At 36.0% G+C, this 25,272-nt stretch overlaps 1 protein-coding gene across 1 annotated transcript in view; it reads right to left on the bottom strand.

The window, feature by feature from the left end:
- The window catches only part of rasgrf1 (Ras protein specific guanine nucleotide releasing factor 1), a 146,188-nt gene that overhangs the window by 12,373 nt on the left and 108,543 nt on the right, over positions 1 to 25,272 (bottom strand). The window contains exons 16-26 of the mRNA XM_039773101.1: positions 19,230 to 19,349; positions 18,387 to 18,557; positions 18,175 to 18,281; positions 17,545 to 17,657; positions 16,614 to 16,674; positions 14,553 to 14,656; positions 7,707 to 7,791; positions 7,399 to 7,596; positions 7,237 to 7,316; positions 6,354 to 6,471; positions 5,760 to 5,828 (exon numbers count right to left, since the gene is read on the bottom strand). Of these exons, the coding sequence (XP_039629035.1) occupies positions 5,760 to 5,828; positions 6,354 to 6,471; positions 7,237 to 7,316; positions 7,399 to 7,596; positions 7,707 to 7,791; positions 14,553 to 14,656; positions 16,614 to 16,674; positions 17,545 to 17,657; positions 18,175 to 18,281; positions 18,387 to 18,557; positions 19,230 to 19,349 (1,226 nt within the window). The remainder of the gene's footprint in view (positions 1 to 5,759; positions 5,829 to 6,353; positions 6,472 to 7,236; positions 7,317 to 7,398; positions 7,597 to 7,706; positions 7,792 to 14,552; positions 14,657 to 16,613; positions 16,675 to 17,544; positions 17,658 to 18,174; positions 18,282 to 18,386; positions 18,558 to 19,229; positions 19,350 to 25,272) is intronic.

Raw genomic sequence — 25,272 nt, 5'->3', positions numbered from 1 at the left:
GTCTAGTCCAACATTGTGAACTAGAGAATTCACTGGAAAGAGCACACTTTTTTTTTAAATTGATTTTGAGTCCAGATATATTTTTCAAAATCTGCTAATGCTTTTAGGTCTGCTGGCTCTACTGTGGTTCAGAAATATGCAGTACCATATCATCTGTATATAGTAATATTTTCTCTTCAAGTCCTTCTCTCAGAATACCCTTTAGTTCTTGTGCATTTCGAAAGTAGGCAGCCAGTGGTTCAATGGTGATTGCAAAGAGTAAAGTTGAAAGGGGCATCCTTGTTGACTGCCATATTCTAATTTGAAATAGTCTGAAATAATGTTTTTAACTCAAACTGAGGCTTCTGGACTTGTATGAACCCAAATTTGTGCAATGTGGTGAATATGTAGTCCCATTCAACCATATCAAATGCTTTTTCTGCATCTGAAGATAATAGAATCTCTGGGGTGTTAGACTTAATGGGTGAATATATTATATTAAGCAAACATTGTAGGTTAGAAGCTAAGTGTCTACCGTTAATAAATCTGGATTGGTCTTGTGATATTACAGAAGGAAGCACCTTCTCAGTCCTACTAGCTAGAACTTTGTAGAGTATCTTAATGTCGTTATTCAAAAGAGAGATTGGTCTGTATGATGCACATTGCAATAAGTCCTTATTTTTCTTAGGAAAGATGATAATTAATTTTTGGCAAAAGCTTTGAGGTAAATTGTTTTTGTCTTTAGCTTCTATGAATGTTGCTAATAATAGTGGGGCTAACTTATTTGAAAAAATTGTTAAAAATTCCACTGGGTTGCCATCAGGGCTGGCCGTTTACCCACTTTGAAGACAGTTTATAGCATTAAGTAATTCTGAATGTATCAGAAGTTGATCCAGTTCTACGGCACTAAGAGTATCTAGCTGTGGTATCTGTAATGAATGAAGAAACTCATTTGATTGTGTCTTATCTTCTTTAAACTGAATAGAGTATAAGGACTTATAGTACTTTCTGAATGTGTAGGTTACACTTTTATGGTCAATAATGTTTTCTCCATCTGTGTTGTTAATTGGTGTTATTGCATTACAGACTTTGTGCTTGTGGATTTATTGGGCTAAGATCTTATTGGCCTTCTCTCCATGTTCATAATAATGATGTTGCGATTTAAAGATAAACTGTTCTGTTTCTTTGGTATTCAAGAGGATAAATTGTGATTGCAAAACCTGTCTTTTCATATAAAGTGCCTCACTTGGAGACCTGGCGTATTCTAGATCTATTCTGGTAATTCGCTGATTAACTCAGATGCATTCATGGCTTCTGATTTTTTTGTGGGGAAGATATTAATTAATCCTCTTAAAAATGCCTTCAGAGTTTCCCAGTGTACCTGCTTAGACCTCTGAGGATGCATTTCTCTAAAGAAAATAATCTCTTTGCTTGGATATGAATATCTATACAGTTCTCATCAGCTAATGACACGGGGTTAAGATGCCAGCTACGAGATGAATGTGTAGGATGTAGTAATTTAAGCTCCGTGATCAGAGGGGCATGGTCAGAGATTACAATAGAGTCATACTTACAATATATGATAGTGGGAAAAAATTATTGTCTATAAGAAAATAATCCGTTCTTGAGTAGCAGTGACGCACTGATGAGAAAAAGGAATATGCTCTTAGGTTAGGATTTAAAAACCTCCATGGGTCTTATAAGTTATGATCTATTGCAAACTGTGTAATTATTTTTGCAGTCTCCGTTCATTATAATTTTATTAGTGTTTGCATTAAGAATAGATGCAAATACATTTTGGAAGAAAGCTCTATCATCCACATTAGGTGGATAGATATTAATCAAAATCATTTTAGTATTGGATAGATTGCTCATCACCATGACATATCGCCCTTCAGTGTACGATATTGCATCTGACACTACAAATGGAATAATTCTGTGTATCAAGATTCCCACACCCCTGGTTTTCGTTTTACAGCTGGAGTGAAAAATTTGGTCAGGCCACTCTCTTTGTAACCAAAACTGGTCCTTACTTAGTAACTGGGTCTTGGCATTTAGACTTGTTAAATGCAAGAGTACTTTCTCTCATGATTAAGACCCTTGACATTCCGGCTAACATAGTTTACTATTTGGTTATAGAAATTTTGCTTCTGAATTTTTGTTGACCTTTTGTGTTAAGATAATGATGGTGTTTGTTACATGTGATGATTTTGATATTGACTTCATATCCTTGCCAAGTGAAACAGCAGGTTGTGGGGTATAAAGAAAAAAAAAAAAGGAATGGCGTTGCTTTCTTTCTCTCCTGCATCCCCAATTGTGCCTCAGTGGGTGAGGAAAACCATACTTCACAAAGTCTCAATCCTCTGACATGCCGAGAAACAGAGTATGTCTAGAGCAAATCGAATCCCCCAGCAGTGGCATAGAGAAGGTTAAAAACTGAGATATCTTGTGAAGATACAGTCCAAATACAATAAATTAAGGATATAATTAAATTTAATTGTATGAAATGTTATCAGTTTTTATTTAAAATTAAAATCAGTAAAAAGAAAACAGATTGACTAATGTACGTGTGTATAATATTGTTATATATTAAAGTTTCATGTTGTAGATTTTCCATATCATAAGTTGTGACCTGGTGTACCTTGGAAACAGCACTGTCTTGTGTTTTATTAACCAGCGCAAAACAAATCTATGAGAACCAAGCTTGTCTAGTTTTATCTTGACATCATTTCTATGCTTATAACTGGTAGATTTCAAATTGAGTACAGCTAGCATGTCCCCCAGACAATCATTTTTTGACATTCTGAAAGAATGAATAGCTTGCTCTCTTGTGTTCTTCTAAACACTTCTTATTTGTGTGATACAGGGTTTTCACAGTACCAGATGTTTTGGAGTCTGTACCAATACCAGTGAAATTTCACGATAGTCAATAGTTATTAAATATCACACCGTAAATCCTATTCAACTAATAAATAAACATTCAAACAATGTGATGCAGCCTTCAAGTAGCTAAAGAGCTGCTTTTCTTAAAATGTGCCCCCTTTTTTCAAGTGCACACAATAAAATGCATAACTTCTAACTTTAAAAACAGGTTGTTTTGTAGCCTTGTGTAGCCGTCAGGTACTTATCCAACTGTTATTAAAGTAAATTAGTACTGACGATCATAAATATTGAAATACAATGAGCTTTCTATTGTGCAGCTTTCCATGCAAAACCCTATGTTTAAATAGGGACATGTAGAAAAAAAAAAAGAGAAACACTGATAACTGATTGTGTTATGGACTATTAGAATCAGAAACTTTATACTTAATTTTCATTTTCTCGTTTTTCAATTTTTGATTTAATGTAGGCTTTATAATGATATATCTTGGTTTCTGAGTAAAATATAGTAAATAGCTATAGTCTAGAACAGCAATGCAACTTAGCACTTAGCCATATTAAACATATGCAGAATAGGTTTAATTGCTCCATTATTGTCAGGAATAGTTGCATATAAAGAAGTAAATAGCAGTCATTGGAAGCACATATAATAGCAATATCTGTTTTTCTGAATAAAAACATTTAAGCAACACATGTTGATGCTAGTTTATTAATAAAATGTTAACAAAAACTGAAATTTGCTCTTGGAAAAAAATCAAGGTGTCAGTCTTTCAGGTGCTTAGCCAAGTATAATGTGCTTCATCATTTGATTTGTATTGATCAGAGCCACAGTTTATAGACTGTAGTTTTCAGAACCAATGTTCTGACCCTGAGCATCTGCCTTGAAGACAAAACATTTCCATACATGACTTCTGATCATGGACTGAGGAACTGGTAGGGCCTCAAAGGCTCATGCAACTTTTTGCCTTTAAAATTCTATGTTCTTTTTATTGCTGCCAAAGAGTGGCTGTGTGGTGCATATTGGTCAAGGATTTTCTGTGTATTCATGGTAATAATTGTGAAATTAACTTACCTTTTTATCACAGCAAAACCTTTGTTTATGAAAGAGCCACTGTCCATCTGCATACCATTGCCTAAGTTTGCAATAGTAATCAACAACTGGCACTATATGCTCCAAAAGACAAAATTAGATCATGTAATAGAGCTAACTCACGATGAAACAGAATGATGCACCACAATCCAGATATACTGTTTTATTTTTATAGCATATAATGAGTCATTGTTGTTGACAATGTAGTATGTCTGTGGATAGCATTTTAGAATGAGTAAAAGTATTTTGTAGCTTTTACCGTTTCTTGTTGATAAGAGATTCATTCAGGTCCACAATATAATGAGGTAGCTCTAACTGTAGGCTTTGATGAAATACATAGATAGATGGATAGATAGATAGATACTTTATTAATCCCAAGGGGAAATTCACAGATGTGATTCATAGTAATTTTAAACCATCTTTCCATCATTTTAACAATATTTTAACATCACCAAATCCTGCTAATGGTGCTGTGTCTTGTAATGCAAAATCATACAGCAATATCTGCTGCATGTCTCCATAATCAACCAGTGCTGTAGATGCTTTTCATGGTCCATGGTCTATATTTATGCTTTTCTTTTTGACAAGTGTTACATTTTGTGATGCTATATTACCACGACTGTCAGCCATCTTCTTAAGTAGTGTTTTCTTCAGTTTTCTCACGTGTTGATGTGCGTTCCCAAGTAATTCTTATTGTTCCAGTTGCACATGAGTGTAGTACTACTCAGTAGTACTGATATTGTAAGAAACGAGTACCATTACATTTTCTGAATTTTGATGTTGACTTATTACTGAAGTATTGGTTCTTATGATAGCCCTAGTGTGATGCAAAATAAACCATTAAAAATGTTTGGACTGAAAAGTGACTTTTCCTGAAAATCTGGTAAGGCTTGACCATTTCATAACAGAAACTAGCTGAAATACCCAGCATTGCCCGGGTAGGAAAATAAATTGTTTTTTTTTAATTGTTTGAGAAAAATATAATTTAAAAATAAATTAACAAACAATCAAGACTCACTAATGGGCTTGTCTTGCAGTCTTGTATAAATGTTATCATCCAGTTGACGCTTGGAACTGGCCAACTCTATTTAATTTCAAAAGCAACAGGGGCGCAGTGGTGCCCAGGCATAAAGAATGCCGGCAGTTACCTCCAGTTCGCCCTCTGGTGGTCCTTCCAAGTGTCAACTGGATGATAACATGCATGCAAGACTGCAAGATCACCCCACCACTCTACCCTGAAGGGGATGGGTTAGGGTTGATTTCACCCTACAGTATTTTTAGTCGACCAAAGAGAAATGTGTGTACCAAGTTTCATGAAAATCGCTCCAGTCATTCGGAAGTGATGTTGGAACATAAATACATACACACACATACATTGACTTTTATATATATAAATTAAAGCAAATTATTGAGAACATCTTGAATTTGTACACCTGTCACTTTACAGCCTTTCAAAGGCCTAGGTCATACTCAAAGGATAAAAATAAAAGTTTAATCTACCAGGAATATATAGTATTTATCATCAATGAAGCCAGAAGCATTAATCAGGTAAACTTAAGTTAACACTTGAGATGCAGAAGAAAGCAAGCATGAATCTAAATTTCATGATATTTATTGGACTGAATTCTAATTCTATTGGGTTTATTCAACTTTTTATTTGACATTTTGTAATCATGTTCACCTTTGGGTGTCTTTTGGTTCTCATTAGTGTTTTTTATTTATTTTATTTGGCATTTTTTGTGGGATTGTTCCTAAATTATTCTAAAGAACATCCCCTGAAAAATCATGAATATCTTCAATCATATCTTACCTTCGGTTGATGATCAATTTTATATGCTGTTTGCTGGAACTGCCTGATTTCCCTGATAATGTGAGAAATCTGAAATGAAAAAATTCGCTGTTAACACAGAAAGGCAGAAATATTTATCTATAAAAAATATTTCAGAGGTGACAGATTCCCAACATCCTGTATGTTCTGATGCTAAATTCAGTGCATCCTTATATGTGAATATACTGTAGATACAGTACCTTAAAGTACAACAAAAATTGAGGGATCTAGGTCATCCGGTGTTTAAATAAATAAATAAATCTTAGTGCACAATAATAAAACTAAGTTTTGAAAATGTGTTTTGTTGTTAGGTATTCTTTAAAATTACTGGAAAATTATAGAAACACTATAATAGCAATTATATAATTTGAACAGTTTCATTCCCTGATATGGTAATTCAGACTTAATTGTTTGGGTGCTAAGTCATTTACTTGAATCAGTTTATAAAGTGTGGTGAAGTTGTTACATTTTATTCCTTTCAAACCCTAATCAGGAGTTACTGCTAGAGTGCTGTTTGCTGCTATCACTAAAGTGGAGGTTATCGTTAAGACTCAAAGTTAAACCCATGATGCTTACCATTCTCATTTTCGAGAAGTTCACTAGACCATCTTCTGTGTAGTTAGGCGTTCCCTCCTCAATGAAGGCCAGATCTGTCAGGTACATGCCAAGATAAGGAACGCAGGGAGGGTCACAGCTGTAAAAAATTAGTCAATAACACATTTTTTTTTCTCCTTCTTCGGATCCTTGCTAAATAATATAGAAATCCATCTGGTGGTACAGAATGTGAACAGATGCAATAAAGTACCACAGGTCTTCAGGAGATCATACAGTCCCATCTGTCCATGAGCAACAAGGCTAAATACAACACAGTTCCACCTGTTTCCAAGAAGTGGGCATAAATACAACACAGTCCCATGTGATACCATGAAGCATGGGTAAACACAAGACAGCTCCATCTGTCCCTAATAAGCATGGGTAAATTGAACTCAATTCTGTCTGTGGTTGAGAAACTCAATAAATAAAACATAACTTTTCTGTCCCTGGGGAAACAGGTATACATATAGTATAGCTCCAGATGTTGGTAAGAATTCAGGTAAAGAAAATATAGTTCCACCTTTTACTGAGAAGCATAACAGGGCTCTATATGTCCCTGAAAAATGGGGACAAAATAAGCACAAAAATAGATAAAAACCATGCATTTGCCTAAACCATGGATATATGCAGTACAAGGCAGCTTGTTCTTTGGTAACATCTCTTCATCCCTCCATCCTTCTTAACCCATACCTGGGTAACACTTGTAATTTGAACACAGCTTCATCTATCCACAAGAAATGGATAAATAGAACATAACTTTGCTAGTTTGTATGAATATGGTAAAACGCACAGCTTCTATGAAAATGAAGCTAGGACCAGATGTCTCAGAGAAAAAAGAAATACAATTTTTATATACAAGTCTTACTTTTTCAAAGCTTCTCTGAGGTTCTTAAATCTACCTTCAGAAGACACAAGCTTTTGTAGTTTGTCTATCAGAGCCTTTGTCTGAAAGAAAGAGCAGAGAAAATAAGATATAGCATTCATGTCACATATCCCACACATAGATTCTTGATAATCTGTCACTCACCTGCTTGGACACTTTCAACCATGTTTTCTTTAGTCGAAAGATGGCACTGCGATTTAGTGATGATGTGATCTCCAAAACAGCATTATAATCGTGAAGACACCGACAGATATCAGCTACTGCTACCCACTTTTCAATGACAGCCACCCGAATGTTGATATCTTCAGACTTCAGAATTTCAGAGGCTATTAAGTTGCTGATCTTTCAAAAAGAATCACAATACAACAAGACTATAGACACTGAACAGAACAGCTGAGCTAAAAGGGATTGTGCCCCTGACAAGCTACCTATGGGCCTATATTGATACTTACATCATTGAAATGTTTGGTGTTCTTCATTATGTAGGGTGTCCTTTCATTTTTCTCTGTTTTCATCCAGCCTTGCCCAAAAAACTCCCTGAAGGAGAAGAAAATATTGTATAATGCTTTTCTGCAGACTCTATATATCTGGTATGTTCAATTTACTTTTGTGGCCACCAATATATTTATGTGAGGTAGCAATGAACATATATTTGCATGGCTCACCATACTGAACTAAGTGTTTAGTTCAGTCAGTTCAGTCATGACCCTAGTCTCTCTATTATTTAGATCAATTTAGATCAGCTAACATCACATTATAATGTGACCTTGAGAGATGCTCTGGACACAGTGGCTCCCCTTAAAACAAAAGTGATCAAAGCACATAGAAACTCTCCTGGTTTAATGAAAATACTCAAGCTCTTAAATTAGAGTGTTTCGAAAACCGGAGTGCAGATGGAGAACAACAAAGCTACATGTCTTTCAAATTGCATGGACAGAGAGTGTTAATAAATATAAAAAAGCCCTTTTTAAAGCTCACTCAGAATACTATTCTACATTAATAGATAGCAATAATAAAAATCCTCGGGTACTGTTTAGAACAGTGGCTAAATTAACAAATGGGAATTCAGATCAACAGTGCAAAATACCAACAGATATTAGCAGTACAGACTTTATGAACTTCTTCAATGAGAAAATTAAAAATATAAGATCCCAGCTCTCAGCATCACAGTACAAACCAAATACTAGCTTAGCAGACCCTTCCGCACATTGCATTCAGCACTTTAGTAATTTTAATCCTGTAACTGAGCAGGAAGTCTTAACTTTAATTACTAAAATGAAGCCCACTACTTGTTCCCTAGATCCAGTGCCAACAAAACTAGTAAAAAGTGCCATGGATGTTCTTGTAGCGCCTATTTTAACCATTATCAATAGCTCATTACTGCATGGCACCATACCTGATGCACTAAAAGTGTCAGTCATTAAACCTTTACTTAAAAAGTCAGACCTAGACCCACACATACTAAATAATTATAGGCCTATTTCAAATTTACCATTTCTCTCTAAAATACAAAAAAAGTAGTCGCCAGTCAGCTTCAGTCACACCTTACGCATTATAATTTATTTGAGAAATTCCAGTCTGGTTTTCGCACTTGTCATAGTACAGAAACTGCACTAACACGGGTTGTAAATGACATTCTGATATCCTCTGATGAAGGAAACTCCACTGTAATTATGTTGTTGGACTTAAGTGCAGCATTTGACACCACTGACCATTCTATTTTACTGCACAGGCTAGAAAACGATGTTGGGCTTACAGGCCCGTGCTCGCTTGGTTCAGTTCTTATTTATCAAATCGATTCCAATATGTACAGAAATGTGCTGACAGTACTCCATCATTATACACAGAAGTTCAATATGGTGTCCGCAGGGCTCAGTACTGGGACCTTTACTGTTTTCACTTTACATGCTTCCACTGGGATCTCTCATTAGGAAACATAATGTTAATTTTCACTCGTATGCAGATGACACCCAGTTATACCTTTCATTTAAATCAAATGAAGTATCTCCGATGTTGTCTTTAATTAGTTGTGTTAGCGAATTAAAGGGTGGATGAATGAGAACTACTTGTCTTTAAATACAGATAAAACAGAGATGTTAATTGTTGGAGGGAATGACGCTGATCACAGCAATATTTTGTCATCATTTAACTCAGTTGGAATCCCAATTAATTTTACTGAATCAGCCCGCAATCTAGGAGTTATCTTTGATTCTAGCATGTCATTTAAAGCACATATTACAAAGTTGTCCAAAACATGTTTCTTCCATCTTAAAAATGTTAGGAAATTAAGGTGCTTTCTAAATAAACAGGATTCTGAGAAATTAATTCATGCATTTATCTCTAGTAGGATTGACTACTGCAATGCAGTGTTCACTGGCTGTTCAAACTGTTCTTTATACAGCCTCCAGTTAATCCAAAATGCGCTGCAAGAATTATTACAAGAACAAGAAAATATGAACACATAACCCCAGTTCTTAAATCCTTACACTGGCTCCCAGTTAAGTTTAGGGCAGATTTCAAAATCCTCCTTTTAACATATAAAGCATTAAATGGCCAAGGTCCGCTTACTTGTCTGAACTTATCATGACTTACAAACCTGAGCACATTAAGATCTCAAGATGCCGGTCTGCTTATGATTCCAAGGATTAATAAAATAACAGTGGGAGGTCGAGCTTTTAGTTACAGGGCCCCTAAATTGTGGAATAGTCTTCCTGCTTCTATAAGAGATGCCCCTTGATCTCAGCCTTTAAATCCCGGCTGAAGACTCACTACTTCAGTTTAGCATATCCTGACTAGAGCTGCTGATTTACTGTACAGACTGCATCTCTGTTGTTAGTCATTAGCACTAAAACATAAGTAACATGATGTTATAATTTGAATACTAACCCTCACCTATTCTGTTTCTTTCTGGTACTCAAATGTGGCAATTGGTGCCACGGCCCACCTGCCAATTTGTTTGCCTGCCTATGGTAAAGTCATCCCCGATGGAGGATCACAGGAAAAATGGGAAAAAGGGGTCTATTCATCGGATTGGCCGTTTCAGCCGTGGAATGGCCAAATGGGGAGGCAGCTTGATGGATGAGGTCTCCAGGACTCTAAAAATATCCAAATCTTATTATGTGATATCATCTACTATTAAATTCTGCTCCATGCTTCTAAAATTTTTATTATGCTGTATTGTTCTGTTCTGTGTATTGTATTGTATTGACCCCTTCTTTTGACACCCACTGCACGCCCAACCTACCTGGAAAGGGGTCTCTCTTTGAACTGCCTTTCCCAAGGTTTCTTCCATTTTTTCCTACAAGGTTTTTTGGGAGTTTTTCCTTGTCTTCTCAGAGAGTCAAGGCTGGGGGGCTGTCAAGAGGCAGGGCCTGTTAAAGCCCATTGCGGCACTTCCTGTGTGATTTTGGGCTATACAAAAATAAACTGTATTGTATTGTATTGTATTATGATTAAAAAATCCTGGGACGAGATGAGATTTTTTAGCCTGGGACAAGACATGACTTATTCAGAGAGATACTTTCACGTGAGACTTTGTGCCAAGAGATTTAACCACACCCAGGGCCGGAAATAAAAAACAAAAAGCAGATGACAAAGTAGAACGTCGTAAAGAATTCAAAAACGTTGGTGCAATACACATGCAGAGCAGGTTAGAGATAATGAAAGTACTAAAATTCGAAAGTCTCAAACAATGATAGTAAAGATCACATTAGCACAAACAAATGGAAATTATTACTCGATGAAATCGCGGAACTGCGAAAAGAAATCAAATATATTGTTCGGATTTAAACTTTAAGTCGGAGACTTGTAGATCGTCTAATTTGTGTTGCCATCAGGGAAAAGTAGTGTTTCTTCCCAATGAAGAGTAATATCCACGAGAATTAAAAGATTTGTTGTTTGGTGAAAGTGAAATCCACATATGCAAAGTTCCTGGCACATAGCACAGGCCATTTGGTGAGCAAAGTGAGCCCACACCAGATGAGGGCAATGACATTGCTTCCTGTAGCTTCTTTATTTAGTGTAGTACCGTTTCCTTTACTTTTAACGGTGCAACAGCTAGTCAATATTTTTTAGGATACTTATTTTTCCAAAGAATTCCATAATTTACAACCTATTCTGTTAAGACACACGATTCGCCTTGATGTATGTTGTTGTCTCTGTTTTTCTTTATTATTATATTATTATGTATTTTTTCCACAGTGAATGTTGTTAGATCCCCAATCAAACCCTACAACTATATAAAATGGACAGTGAATGAACACACCAGCACAAAACTGTGATATTTATTCATCACAAAATACTCTATCCATCACACTGTGTGAAGCAGTAATCTCCCCCTGATTTTCACAGAACCCATGACAACTGCAACTATACATTCACTGCCATTAATAATAAGTAACTTATGGCAACTGGTGGAAATGCTGGCCCACTATACCATGCTGAATAGCTCCAACTCAGTGATAGTTTTTTTAGCATGCCCTACTCACTTTGGGTCCTGCCACCATCTCCTAGACAAAACCAAAATTTTAGATGTTTTTTTCTTCAGTTATTATGCATTAAACTAGCTTGTGTGTTTCAGACTGAATGGTGTCACTTGCTTTAGCTCAGAGCAGAAATTAGCATTCTTTTAGTGATAACAACCATTCTTACATTTTGATATTAAATCCTGAAACCATAATGGTAGTACCTTCATCTGACTATTGTTATGCAGTTCTTACTCTGGAATAAAATGTTAACTTTTCTCCAAACATGATGATGTGCACTTTTGACTCAAAGTTAAATTTGAACTCGTCTCTCCACTGATCACTTTTCCAGAACCCTTTTAGATATTCTGGTGTATCTTGGCAAACATGAGGAGAGTGAACATATTATTATTATTAGTGAGAAGTAGTTTCTACCTTTTCATGTGGAAGGATCTAATAACTACAGTAAAAAGGTAATGACTGAAACACTCAGGGCTTCTGATCCATTGATTCTGCCATGTAGACTAGTAATGCACATATGATTGAAGCCACAAGTGTTTCTGGGGCAAATCTGACTTCAGTATAAAGCTGCCACAACACCATGGCCCATTGACTTAGAGCTAGAAGATAGAATTAGGAACACTTCAACTCACAGTGAGGTAGTGTGGGCAGATTTGGTTTAGAGAAAAAGAGAGAATTTTAAGAAATCTTAAAAAGAATGATTTTTGATGTTTGTAGCACTGTTTTTGGACAGTGGCTAAGTGGAAAAACACCATCCTAAAATACATGAATCCAAAACATCTGTATATCAGGACTAAGAATATTGGCTAAGGTTTGTTTTCTGCTTATTGTGCTGTTACTTTGTGTTGTTTTTTTTCCTAGTGTGTACTACTTGATGCTCTCTTTCTGTATTTATAAAATTACTGCCTTTGGTGAGGAACTTGTTTTTTTTGGCCCCTTTTTGTTCTAACACACAGAACTGCTAAATTTCGTAGTTCAAATGTAGTCAAAAGTATCTTATTATTGTCATATTAACAATCAACTTATAACACACACATAGTGACAGTAAGAATGCGTTCTTAAGAATGAGCTTTGGCTTGTTGAAACTCTTAAACACAGTTAGGTCCATAAATATTTGGACAGAGACACCTTTTTTCTAATTTTGGTTCTGTACATTACCACAATGAATTTTAAATGAAACAACTCCGATGCAGTTGAAGTGCAGACTTTCAGCTTTAATTCAGTGGGTTGAACAAAAAGATTGCATAAAAATATGAGGCAACTTAAATATTTTGTAACACAATCCCTTCATTTCAGGAGCTCAAAAATAATTGGACAAATTAAATAACTGGAAATAAAATGTTCATTTCTAATACTTGGTTGAAAACCCTTTGCCTTCAATGACAGCCTGAAGTTTTGAACTCGTGGACATCACCAGATGCTGGGTTTCCTCCTTTTTAATGCTCTACAAAGCCTTTACTGCAGCAGCTTTCAGTTGCTGTTTATTTTTGGGCCTTTCTGTCTGAAGTTTAGTCTTCAACAAGTGAAATACGTGCTCAGTTGGGTTAAGATCAGGTGACTGACTTGGCCATTCAAGAATTTTCCACATCTTTGCTTTAATAAACTCCTGGGTTGCTTTGGCTGTATGTTTTTGGTCATTGTCCATCTGTATCATGAAACGCTGCCTAATCAGTTTGACTGCATTTAGCTGGATTTGAGCAGACAGTATGTCTCTGAACACCTCAGAATTCATTCAGTTGCTTCAGTCCTGTGTCACATCATCAATAAACACTAGTGTCCCAGTGCCACTGGCAGCCATGCACACCCAAGCCATCACACTGTCTCCACCGTGTTTTACAGATGATGTGGTATGCTTTGGATAATGAGCTATTCCACGCCTTCTCCATACTTTTTTCTTGCCATCATTCTGGTAGAGGTTGATCTTGGTTTCATCTGTCCAAAGAATGTTTTTCCAGAACTGTGCTGGCTTTTTTAGATGTTCTTTAGCAAAGTCCAATCTAGCCTTTCTATTCTTGAGGCTTATGAGTGGCTTGCACCTTGCAGTGCACCCTCTGTATTTACTTTCATGCAGTCTTCTCTTTATGGTAGACTTAAATATATCGATACGCCAACCCCCTGGAGAGTGTTGTTCACTTGGTTGGCTGTTGTGAAGGGTTTCTCTTCACTATGGAAATGATTCTGCGATCATCCACCACTGTTTGTCTTCTGTGGACGTCCAGGTCTTTTTGCGTTGCTGACTTCACCAGTGCTTGCTTTCTTTCTCAGGATGTACCAAACTGTAGATTTTGCCACTCGTAATATTGTAGCGATTTCTCAGATGGGTTTTTTCTGTTTAAGCAGCTTTAGGATGGCTGCTTTTACCTGCATGGAGAGCTCCTTTGACCGCATGTTGTGTGTTCACAGCAAAATCTTCCACATGCAAGCACTGCAACTCAAATCAACTCCAGGCCTATTATCTGCTTAATTGATAAGACATAACGACGGACTTGAACACACCTGCCCATGAAACAGCCTTTGAGTCAATTGTTCAATTACTTTTGAGCCCCTGAAATGAAGGGATTGTGTTAAAAAAATACTTTAGTTCCCTCTTATTTTTATGCAATTGTTTTGTTCACCCCACTGAATTAAAGCTGAAAGTCTGTACTTCAACTGCATCTGAGATGTTTCATTTAAAATTCATTGTGGTAATGTACAGAACCAAAATTAGAAAAAAGTTGTCTGTCTAAATATTTATGGACCTAACTGTATGTGATTTCATTACTCAGTCTCTGTTTCCAGTGGTAGAGGACAAACAGCTGCATGGGGATAACTTACTCATATGGGATTCTCTTGAAAATAAGATGGTCCAGGAGGGTGAGCTGCTCTGCAATCTCCAATGCTGAGTGGATTTCAAATGGTTCTGCCTTTAGTCCCTCTGCCTGATGGGAAATAAATGAGGAAAGTTAATATAGTATATTCTGAAGCACTCTATACTCTTAACCTTAAAAAAGTGCAGAGGCTTGGAGCACCTTGAAGTGGCAAAATACTTTATATATATTTTTAGGTAAGGATATAGATAAAATGAATTTTGGATCTATTTTTTACAACCTATTTTAATACTTGTTTAATGTATCTTTTAATTTTCATCTTAATTGGATTCTTTAATCTGAGACAACTTCATATTTATAAACTATAGTCTGTGCATTAAATATTCTTTCATTGATTATTAAACTGGCTTAGTTCAGTTTATGGTTGTTATGTGGACAGAATCTATCCTATTAACATTTGATGCAAGAGAGGAACTAGTCCTGAATGAGATGTTAGTCTACTGTAGGGTCTGCTCATACACACACTTTAATTTCTTTTTATATACTAAGATATAAAACTATTTTTGAATCACACTTCAACACTTACATTCTTTAGAGATGCTAATTAACCTACCAGGCACATGTTTGGGATGTGGGAAAAAAAATTCCAGATAAAAAATAATGCAGACAAAAGGGGATTGTACACCCTCCACCTTGTGTCCAGCACTGCTGAAATAGGATCCAGCTCCCATGACACTTCCATAAAAGTGCGCTCAGAAAGAGAGGAATGAAGGAATACCGCATCACATAAAGGAGTCGTCTACAATTGAACTGTTCAAAACAAGATTAAAGACTCATTTCTATTCACTTGCATTCCGTGACCTTCAGTAATACTGATGGTTTCCTCATTGTGAGTATGTAACATTACTTCTGTATATTATTTATTTTATTTTATGTTCATTTATTTTATTTCTATTTATGTTATTCATGTTAATTGTATGTTTTTCTTTTATTCTATTATTGTAAAGCACTTTGGCCACAGCATTCCTATGTTGTTTTAAATGTGCTATATAAATAAATTTGACATTGACAAGCTAATAATATTCAAAATAAAGCTAGTTCAGTGTGTGTGGGTGTGTGTGTCTGTATATATGGTGGCTGATACATGAAAAGCACTTGGTAGACTTACTCAAGTTAATGATTTTAATTTGGGTTGAGAATATTGACAATTTTACAATAGCAGATTAAAAATGGTCCAGTGAAATTACAAACCAGATTTAAATTGTCTTTATTACTCACAAAATGTGAGGGGCGAGATATGTGAAAACTTCTTGGTAGACTTGGCCAAAATAATGATTTTAATTTGTTTAATTGATCTTAGTATTCTTCTCATATCCTTGAGAATATTAAAAGATTTAAAAAAGGTAAGAGTACAACTACATTCAAATTCAGATTCAAATTGCCTTTATTATTCACAAAGTGGAATTTTGTTAATTCTGGTTGACAACACTGAGCAACATAAACAGGAATTTGTGTCTGTAACAGTAGAAGGTTTTCTTTTATTTTTACTTGACAAGATGATGTGAAAGTTTGGGCTGGAAATTTGAATAATTTTCTGGAAACTCTGCTGTGCTCTGCCTTGTGGATACAAACAGAAAGTTGGGTTGTTGCCACAGAATTGTAGTACTTATGGCTCAATGGTTATGAAAGATCAATTATAGGTATATGGGTGATTATTGTTGTAAACAAGGTACTTCAGTACTATCAATTGGTATAAAAATGTGCTAGGAATGTTCTGGATATTTTATTAAATATGTGATTAGTTATTTTGGTAGAACATGTTCCTTACTAATGATTTTAAGAGTTTTTAGATGTCAGCTGAGTTGTTTTTGCATAAAATGTCATACTTTCATTAAAATGTATGACAGGGCAGCTTCATATTATTTAAAGTTATGAAGCGTCCTAGAAGTACATGATGACTAAAAATATGTTCACTAGGTGGCAGTCATAAGCCATTATAGTATTTCAGCCAGGATCACCTGAGTATCTCAGCAAATGAAAGGAACTGTCCTTGCCTTTTTTGACTTACCATCTGAAAAACCTCCTCAAGTGTAATCTGATTGTCTCCTGGGTCTTCTTGAGTTAATGTTCTGCAAAACAATGATGTAAAATTTTAGAACTGATTGCATGCATGTATATGTGCACAGAAATAAAATGGAGTTGGATGCTTTGGAACTCTTTGATGGACTGGCACCCTGTGCTGACTGTTTTCTGCCTTGCACTTAGTGATCCCAAGATAGGCTTCGGATCCCTACCCCCTTGAAGTGGATTAAGCAGCTTTGATTATAATTTGTTATGCATGCTTTTGAACTGATTTCTTAAATTATTTTTTGTAAAGTCAACATAAAAAAATAATTAGGTCTAGGACTAAATTGTAATAAAAATCACAATATAAATGACCCGCCCTTAAGGAAATTTTGGAGTTAATTCTAGAGAATGAGAAAATTAGATTAAAACCCAAAGCTAAGAAAGAACTGGAAATAATAGCTCTATTACAGTATGAATCTATAATCTGACTTTACAATAGTAAGTTTGAAATAAGGTATGAGTCAAGATTAGAACTTCCAGATTTATTAATAGTATTATTTTAAAACTTTGAGGTGCATTAATCTATCATCTCTGCTTAACAGTTATTTAAAATATTATGATTAGCATGTCCAAGTGTGTTTTTGTTAAATTGGTTGTTTGGGAGTTGTTGTTTTATCATTATGTTTTATGATTGTATTGATATTTTATATATATAAAGTTCAAAATGTTAACTCAATGCAACTGACCTTGTTATGACAATGAAGTGTTTACTTTAGATAGATAGACTGATAGATAGATAGATAGATAGATAGATAGATAGATAGATAGATAGATAGATAGATAGATAGATAGATAGATAGATAGATAGAGCTAAAGAGCGCTCTATAATATATAATTCATCATATGTGACATCCTAACCCCCTATCACTCACCTAATGATGTTAGCAGCAGCTTTACGCTCTTGAGTGAGTAGCTCAGGGTCATGAATGACCTCTTCCAAAAAACTGATTACCTTCTCCTTCAGATCACTGTTAGCATCAAAGTCCTGCAATGGAACGCATCATTGGCTTGCAGCACAGGCAATTTAAAAAAAAATACATATTTTTGACAATGATGTGTTTAGAAGGTACATTTTTCTTAACCCCGTAGGTTACCATAAGCTAAGGTTTGTTGTGGGTTAAAACTATATATAAAAAATTTCCAAGGAAGTGCTAAAATGGGAATTGGTAATACAGCCCTGGTCCTTGGAATAGTAAACTTAACATTAATTCCTGAAAACAGGTAAGATGAAGTTTTATGTTCCCCCAAAGAGCAAAGGACATTAAGCAAAAATAAATAATAAGTTAAAAAAATAAAATGGGACAAAAAATTGCCAGGAATGAAAGAATAATAAAATTCCAATATGAACTTTATTGTTAGTAAGAAGATTTTGGGGCACCACTTGTTACAAGTTTCAACGTTGGCTGTAAAACATGAAGCTTCAAAGACATAAAAATTGCATTTCAGTACTCCCACTGAGAGGAAGGACACTTTCAATCAAGTTAGTTGGTAAACACTCCTACCTGTGCGTGCTTAGAGACCCAGTGCCTCAAAACATTCAGGACTCTATTCGTTGCTGCACGTCTGATTACAAATTCTTTGTCACCGTTTCTCTGGTCAGTGGGAAACCCTGTAGGGATTTGAGCCATTGATTGCAGTAGAACCAACAAAAGAGCAGGAACTTTAATATCTCCCAAAGTAATACATTTGCGAATAGCCCCAGGGACACACTCACCTGTGCTCGCTAGGGACATCCTTCGGTACTTTTCCTTGGTGGGCGTGCCTTCATTGGCCCCGGCTGTTGCTATGGCGAAAGCGGAGGCGGCAGACAACGCGCTGCGGTTGTTGTCAAGCTCCCGGCAGGATGTCACTACCACACCGTTGTTATAGGAGAACAATGAGAAGTCTGCAGAAAAGGAAACACACGGCTTGAGAAGATGGAGAAAATCAGCTGTGCGAAAGGAAACTAACGGCAATAAACACTATTTGCGATGGTGATTCCTTTTGAGACACTGACCAGATTTTAAGTTTGGTAGTGCAATCCATTTTACGTACCAACATTAAGAATAATCTATTTAGGATCCTGGAGAACAAGTTTTTGCCCACTTTGCAGAAAAGAGACCAAATTATTACATGCATCAGGTTGTCCATTTCAGGGAAATGCTGCTTTGTGTTTAATGGACAGAAGAGGGCAGCAAACCACAACTGATTCCAGATAGAGAGGTGCACCTTTCTTTCTTTCTTTCTTTCTTTCTTTCTTTCTTTCTTTCTTTCTTTCTTTTCACAATATCGAAACCAGCCCTTTGCTCTCTTTTGACATCCCACACAACCTCTTTCTGGAGGCGGTTACTAAGCCGGGGGATGGTTGCTATGCCACAAGTTGTGCTACCACCTACTCATGCTGTGTTTTGATTGGCTGTGGCACAGAGTACTTGGAGTATAACTGCTAGGGCCAATTCAAAGCTTTTTAATTGCAATTTAACACATTTGGGGTTGGTAGGAAATTATCTTTTGTACTATATTATAAAATATTACATACAGTATTTTGTACTATATTCTTCTATATTTCACACTGTACCTGAAGAATTCTTGCTTTTAACATTCTTGGGAGTTGTAGGAGACTTTGTAGGTGATGTCTCAGCGTCTGCTACTTCATTTTGGGATTGGTTGTTGTCACACTGTTCTCTCACAGCTGTTTCTGTGAAACATAGAAAAAGTTGTTTTGTTACTCATACAATTGTTGCCATAGTCTAGAAAGCTCCGGCCTTGCTACGTCAAGTGTGAGGTGAGATTATGAGTTGCTGTAAAAGTAAATTATGAATATGTGGCAACAGGGTCGAGGAGGTTCTCTGTTTCGATTTTCCTGCCTAGGAGGCTTCAGCAACGAGCTATAGCCCTGGAATACACAGAACGTTTTGAGGAGATACTTTATTGATTTTATATGACTAGTATATAATTTTACTACCCTCACTAGGCCCTAATGATCCTGTCTCACCAAACTTGTTCTGTCACAACACAAAAATGAAGTTTAGATTTCATTCAAAAACCAAAGCACTATTCTCACCTATTGTGATTTATTATAGCAATATGGTTTCACAGATTTAAAGTCACTTAGTTATGTCATAGAACCTTTGTGGCATATCAGTGCAGGCATGTTCTGGAAGAATCTGTAATTGTGATAGACTTGTCATAAATGTTGTAAATGTTAACACATTTTGCTTTGCGTTGAACACTAGGTTTTGGTTTATAATTTGGCATACAGTATATCTTGGTTTATAAGATGTTATAAATTAAAGAATATACAGGTATAAAATATATATGTGAGTCTTCCCTGCTATGGACCGATGCCCTGTAAAGAGTGGGCACAAAGCTGCTGGAGTAGTCTTTAACATTCTAAGACCATGGCATTGGATAAGAGGGATCAGAAAATTAATATACAGTATATTATATATTTTCTAAAATGTTCAGGAGCATTTCCCTTACTTGTTCCTTTGTTTCTAAAACATCCATCCTTATATCTTTTATTGAAACAAAAGAAAGATAATTATTACTAGTAAAATATATTTTATGGTGTTTAATTAATTTTATTAATATTGCAGTACTTTAAAAAATGTACCAAAAATAAGTAATAAATGTGTCAAAAGAATGCTGTTTTACATATATGTAATGAAAGTTGTTGAAGTCAGCATATTCTCCTGAGTGATGTAATCATAATGCCCTATCAAATATGTAGTGCCATACATTTTCACTTTGGTTCCATCATGGCTAACTTTTTTCATCATTTATTCCTCCAAAGTCCCCCAGTGTACCATCAGAATATGTCAGGGTCCCCCTACACAGGCCATGATATTTAATCTCTAGTACTTTTGCTGCAGTCTTGATAAAGGTGCTTGTTTTTGAACTTATGTTTTAACAAAAACATATTTGCTGTTAGTGTTGATGAAGTACCTGTGTTTTTTAAAGTGTAATACTCAATTAATATGCCATTTTTAAAACATCCAATTGTTTTTTATTAAATAATACTAGGGGGCTTTGCCCCCTGCTTGTTTCTCTTGCTAACCCCCAGCTTATGCTATGCACCAGCCACTTTGCATCACTGCCGCTTGCGTATGTAGATTTCACTTTCACGAAACAACAAATCTAATTCTTGCGGATAGGCCTCCTCATTGGGAAGAAACACTACTTTTCCCTGATGGCAACATGAATTAGATGATCTACAAGTCTCCGACTTAAAGTTTAAAGCCAAACAATAACTACACACTTCTGTCTTATAACCTATGTCCATATATTTGATCTCTTTTCGCTGTTCTGTTATTTTACAGAGTAATAATTTCCGTTTGTTAGTGCTAATGTGATGTTTGCTATCAGTTTTTTGAGACTTTTGAATTTTAGTATTTTAAATAATCTCTAACCTGCTCTGCATGTGTATTGTGCCAACGTTTTTGAACCTCTTTACGAAGTTCTACTTTGTTTTATACTCTTTGTCTTTTATTTCCGACCCTGCTTGGAGCTGAGAGCGCAGGAACTGCATCTAGCAATAGCATTCAAACAAATGAAAAGTGAGTGGACCGTGAGCGGATACGCCTCTTCATTGGGAAGAAACACTACTTTTTCCTGACACCAACATGATTTAGACGATCTACAAGTCTCCAACTTAAACTTTAAAGCCAATCAATAACTACATACTTCTGTCATATCACCCATGTCCATGAATTCGATCTCTTTTTGCTGTTCCGTTATTTCACTCTCCATTTATTAGCATTTACTAACCTCTTTACAATGTTCTACTTTGTCTTCTACTCTTTGTCTTTTATTCCTGACCCTGCTTGGAGCTGAGAGTGTGTCTGGCAATAGCATTCAAATGAATGAAAAGGGAGTTTACGGTGGGCGTGGTTGTAAATGTTTGAGAGGAGGGCAGGACTTGTCAAAATCTCTTGGCAAAAGGGCTCGTCTCGTGGAACCTGAAATTATCTCTCGTGGGAGTTGAAATTATCTCAGAGAAATTCCTGTCCCAGGATTTCCGTCAATAATAGAAAGACAAAGTTGTTTATGTTATTTTACTACTGCCAGAATTTCTTAATCATGAAATAAAACCAGTAGACATTTTTTAGGGATAAATAATGTAATTACCAAAAAATTTAAAACTAAAGATATTTTTGATAGCAAAGCTGCTCAGTACTTACTGGGCATAAGTATTACTTTTTAAATTAGGTAATAAATCATTGAGTATTTCTGAAAATTAAAAAATCAAAGTGATTATTAAAATGAAGAATTAGTCACTGAAAACATTTTTTTTCCCTAACTTAATTACAGAAGCTACTTTGTTATTCTCTGGATTCAGCACTGGGGTGTTTCCATCAGCAGCAGCCACAGTTAACACCAGAGGAAATACAAATGTATTTTCTCTGTACATACAACAATCAAGTCAGGAGAAAATAGAAAACCATTATGTAGCGCTGTAGCCGTCATCTAAGCTGTGGATGGGTGTCCAACCATGTGCAGCTTTAAAATGTGAGTAGAGTGGCTTTAGTCAACCTGCCATTTTCTTCATGAGACTGTCAAATTTTTAAAGCACAGACATTCTTTAAGACACTGTGCAATGCAATGCATTGTGTTATGCAGATAAACACAAATGGCTACTAAACACCATATTGCTGTGTATATGTGTGACATGATGCGGACAATGGAGACATTTTAATGCTAGGTGCAAATGTAATCCAACAAAGCTATGTACAAATAAAGTCTATATGAAGCAGACTTTAAAGAGGGGCTTTAAGAAAATTATGTAACATGTTTTGAATATTGACGAAGCAGGCTGGTTTAAAAAGCCCACAGGCCTTAAGTTTGACACCCCTGCTAGAGCTTGACTTTTAGTAATTTAATTATTTTGCAGCTATATTATAATTATTTTCAGTCATCTTGTGGCTCCCTGGAAGTTTACTCCATTTAAGAACCATTGCTTTAAAGGTCTTCCTCACGGCAGACGTACTGTAGTGGCAGGAGGTTCTGTGGGATTTTTCAGCCTTCTACTTTTTTCTCCCAGATCGATTCGTACTTGGGTTGCTCCAGTCACAGTAGAGCTAAATAAGACTTTTAATATTCTTGTTATGTACAAAACCGCTTCACGCACTCTTCCACAGCGCCTGGTCTTAACACTATTTTTTAATTTGCTTTACCCACAAGAAGTAAAGCCATAAAGTGCAGTATGCATTTGCACTACTTACACTTTACTTTAATCATAAAACCAGCTAGCAATTGGCAATTTATATGCCGATCTGTGCAATGAGTTAAAACTGATCTGTTCTTAACTCAATTCTTCTTTTTGTAAAAACTTGATTGTTTTGTATGGATTGTAATAAAATTAATTAAAATAAAATAAAAAAAAACTAAAAAAAAAAAAAAAAACTGGTCAGTTCTGTATCATTAACGTGGTTGCCAAAAGGCTAAGAATTGGTTACCAATTACCCCAGCCTGGTTACCCATGGCAAACTGGCGACTGCTGATGTTGAGCCTTGCTAAAATGATCCTTTCTAATCAATTGCCTTTAAGTAGCTGCAAAAAATATTCTACTGCAGTAAAGGCAAGTTTTAAAATGTACTCTTCCCTGTGATATAGAAAATGGGAAAATTTACTTCACTTACCAATTCAACCCAGATTATGTATAACAATTGTCAGTAAAAGAATAAACATATTGAATAATATAGTATTTGATTATCCTGAAATTTTGCAGCATTGGCCCTCAACTACATCTATGGTGGCCAGTAATGGAATTCAGTCTTTTTGTCAGTTTGCTTTGGCTATCAGTCTGTATTCAGTAAAACTGGGTAGTACCAACTATTTCATCTGAAGTTTTTGTTTAAGATTGTGCTGATATATTATTTTTGTAAAAGCACTCACCTGATGATGCGCTTACAATTGGTGACCACTGGGTAGAATGCATTGTTTGTTCTGCTAACTGCTAACATTAACAATCAAATACATTAAAATGAAGCAGAAAAGTAAACAAAGACAATGGATCCTTTGTCAAATGATTTTAATGTACATTTATCTGAAATAAAAAAATACCTAAAGATTCATTCAGAGCTGAAGACTGAAGTAAACCACCATTCAATCTATCAGCTCACTATCACTACTCCACTGGCAAAATTAACAAAGGCCACTGTATGTGGTGGATTTTAAATTTTATATTTATTTTTCTCTCTCACATACAAAGATAAACTTAATTTTACAAGGACAGTAAACATGATATTGTCTTCTCTTTCTGAATTGTATCACCTTAAAACAAATGTTTTGCTCGGATGGACAGGATGAATTTAACACTTAAGTAGGTAATTAACATTAAAGCATCTCCTCTTCCTGAATTGTATCTCACTTTTTAAACATCTGTGCAAACAAAGCAGAAGACCAGGATAATGCCTCGGGCTGTATTGATTACTTTATAACCTGCAAACAGATGGGCGCCTGGAACTAGGAATTGGCAAATTGGTTTACAGCTTGGGAAAGGAAGGGAAGCAGACATACTTAAACCGATCAAAGAGCATGACTGAGGACATCCATAATATTGACAACCAGCCAATCAAATGTGTATAACATCACATGTTCTATGTGACAGCAACATCAAAGGACAAAAAGATGTGCGACCATCTTCATCTGATCATCAGCTAAAGCATCTCATGAACAATATCAATTACAGGATCAAAAGCAACCCAGGGACATTCATCTTTGACATCTCTAATTCTTTGTAAGCTTTTTCTAAAGACTCTCTCTCTCTCTCTCTCTCTCTCTCTATATATATATATATATATATATATATATATAAATATATATATATATAACTATATATATATATATACAGTATATACATATACATGATATATATATATATATATACATATATATATACACAGTGCATCTGGAAAGTATTCACAGCACATCACTTTTTCCACATTTTGTTATGTTACAGCCTTATTCCAAAATGGATTAAATTCATTTTTTTTCTCAGAATTCTACACACAACACCCCATAATGACAATGTGAAAAAAGTTTACTTGAGGTTTTTGCAAAATTATTAAAAATAAAAATATATATATTCACTATATATTCATATATTGTGAACACGGCCTGGACACAGACAGGCAGACATGTTGTAATCCACCACCACACGTTTATTTACAACTATTATATACAAGTTTCCAGTCCACACAAACCCCAACACAGTCCTGGCCACACAAAGCCTTCTCTTCAGGCCGCCTCCACTCTCTCTTCTCCTGCCTTGTCCTGCCTCCACCCGACTCCAGCCTCGAATGATGGGAGACAGCCCCTTTTATATCATCCCGGATGAGCTCCAGATGTGTCCCGGCATTCCTCCCTGGACACGCCCCAGTGTGGCGGAAATGCCGGCTGTTCTCCCGGAAGCTCTCCGAGTGTCCCTTCTCTTCTTCCCCCCAGCACTTCCTGGTGTGGCGGAAGTGCTGAGGTCCAGGGTCCTCAAGGCATTGGGGCACCCCCTGGCGGTGATCACGGGTCCCTACAGGGTTGGGCTTCCAAGCCCTCTACCCGTGGCCCCCAAAGCAACCAGGAAGGCAGCCCCCACGTAATCCAGGGTGGGCATTGACCCTCTT

The sequence above is a fragment of the Polypterus senegalus genome, chromosome 12 (assembly GCF_016835505.1).
Source record: "Polypterus senegalus isolate Bchr_013 chromosome 12, ASM1683550v1, whole genome shotgun sequence".
In the NCBI taxonomy this organism is placed as follows: Eukaryota; Metazoa; Chordata; class Cladistia; order Polypteriformes; family Polypteridae; genus Polypterus; species Polypterus senegalus.
The sequence above is the reverse complement of the archived record's forward strand: the minus strand, read 5'-3'. Positions and strand labels throughout refer to the sequence as shown.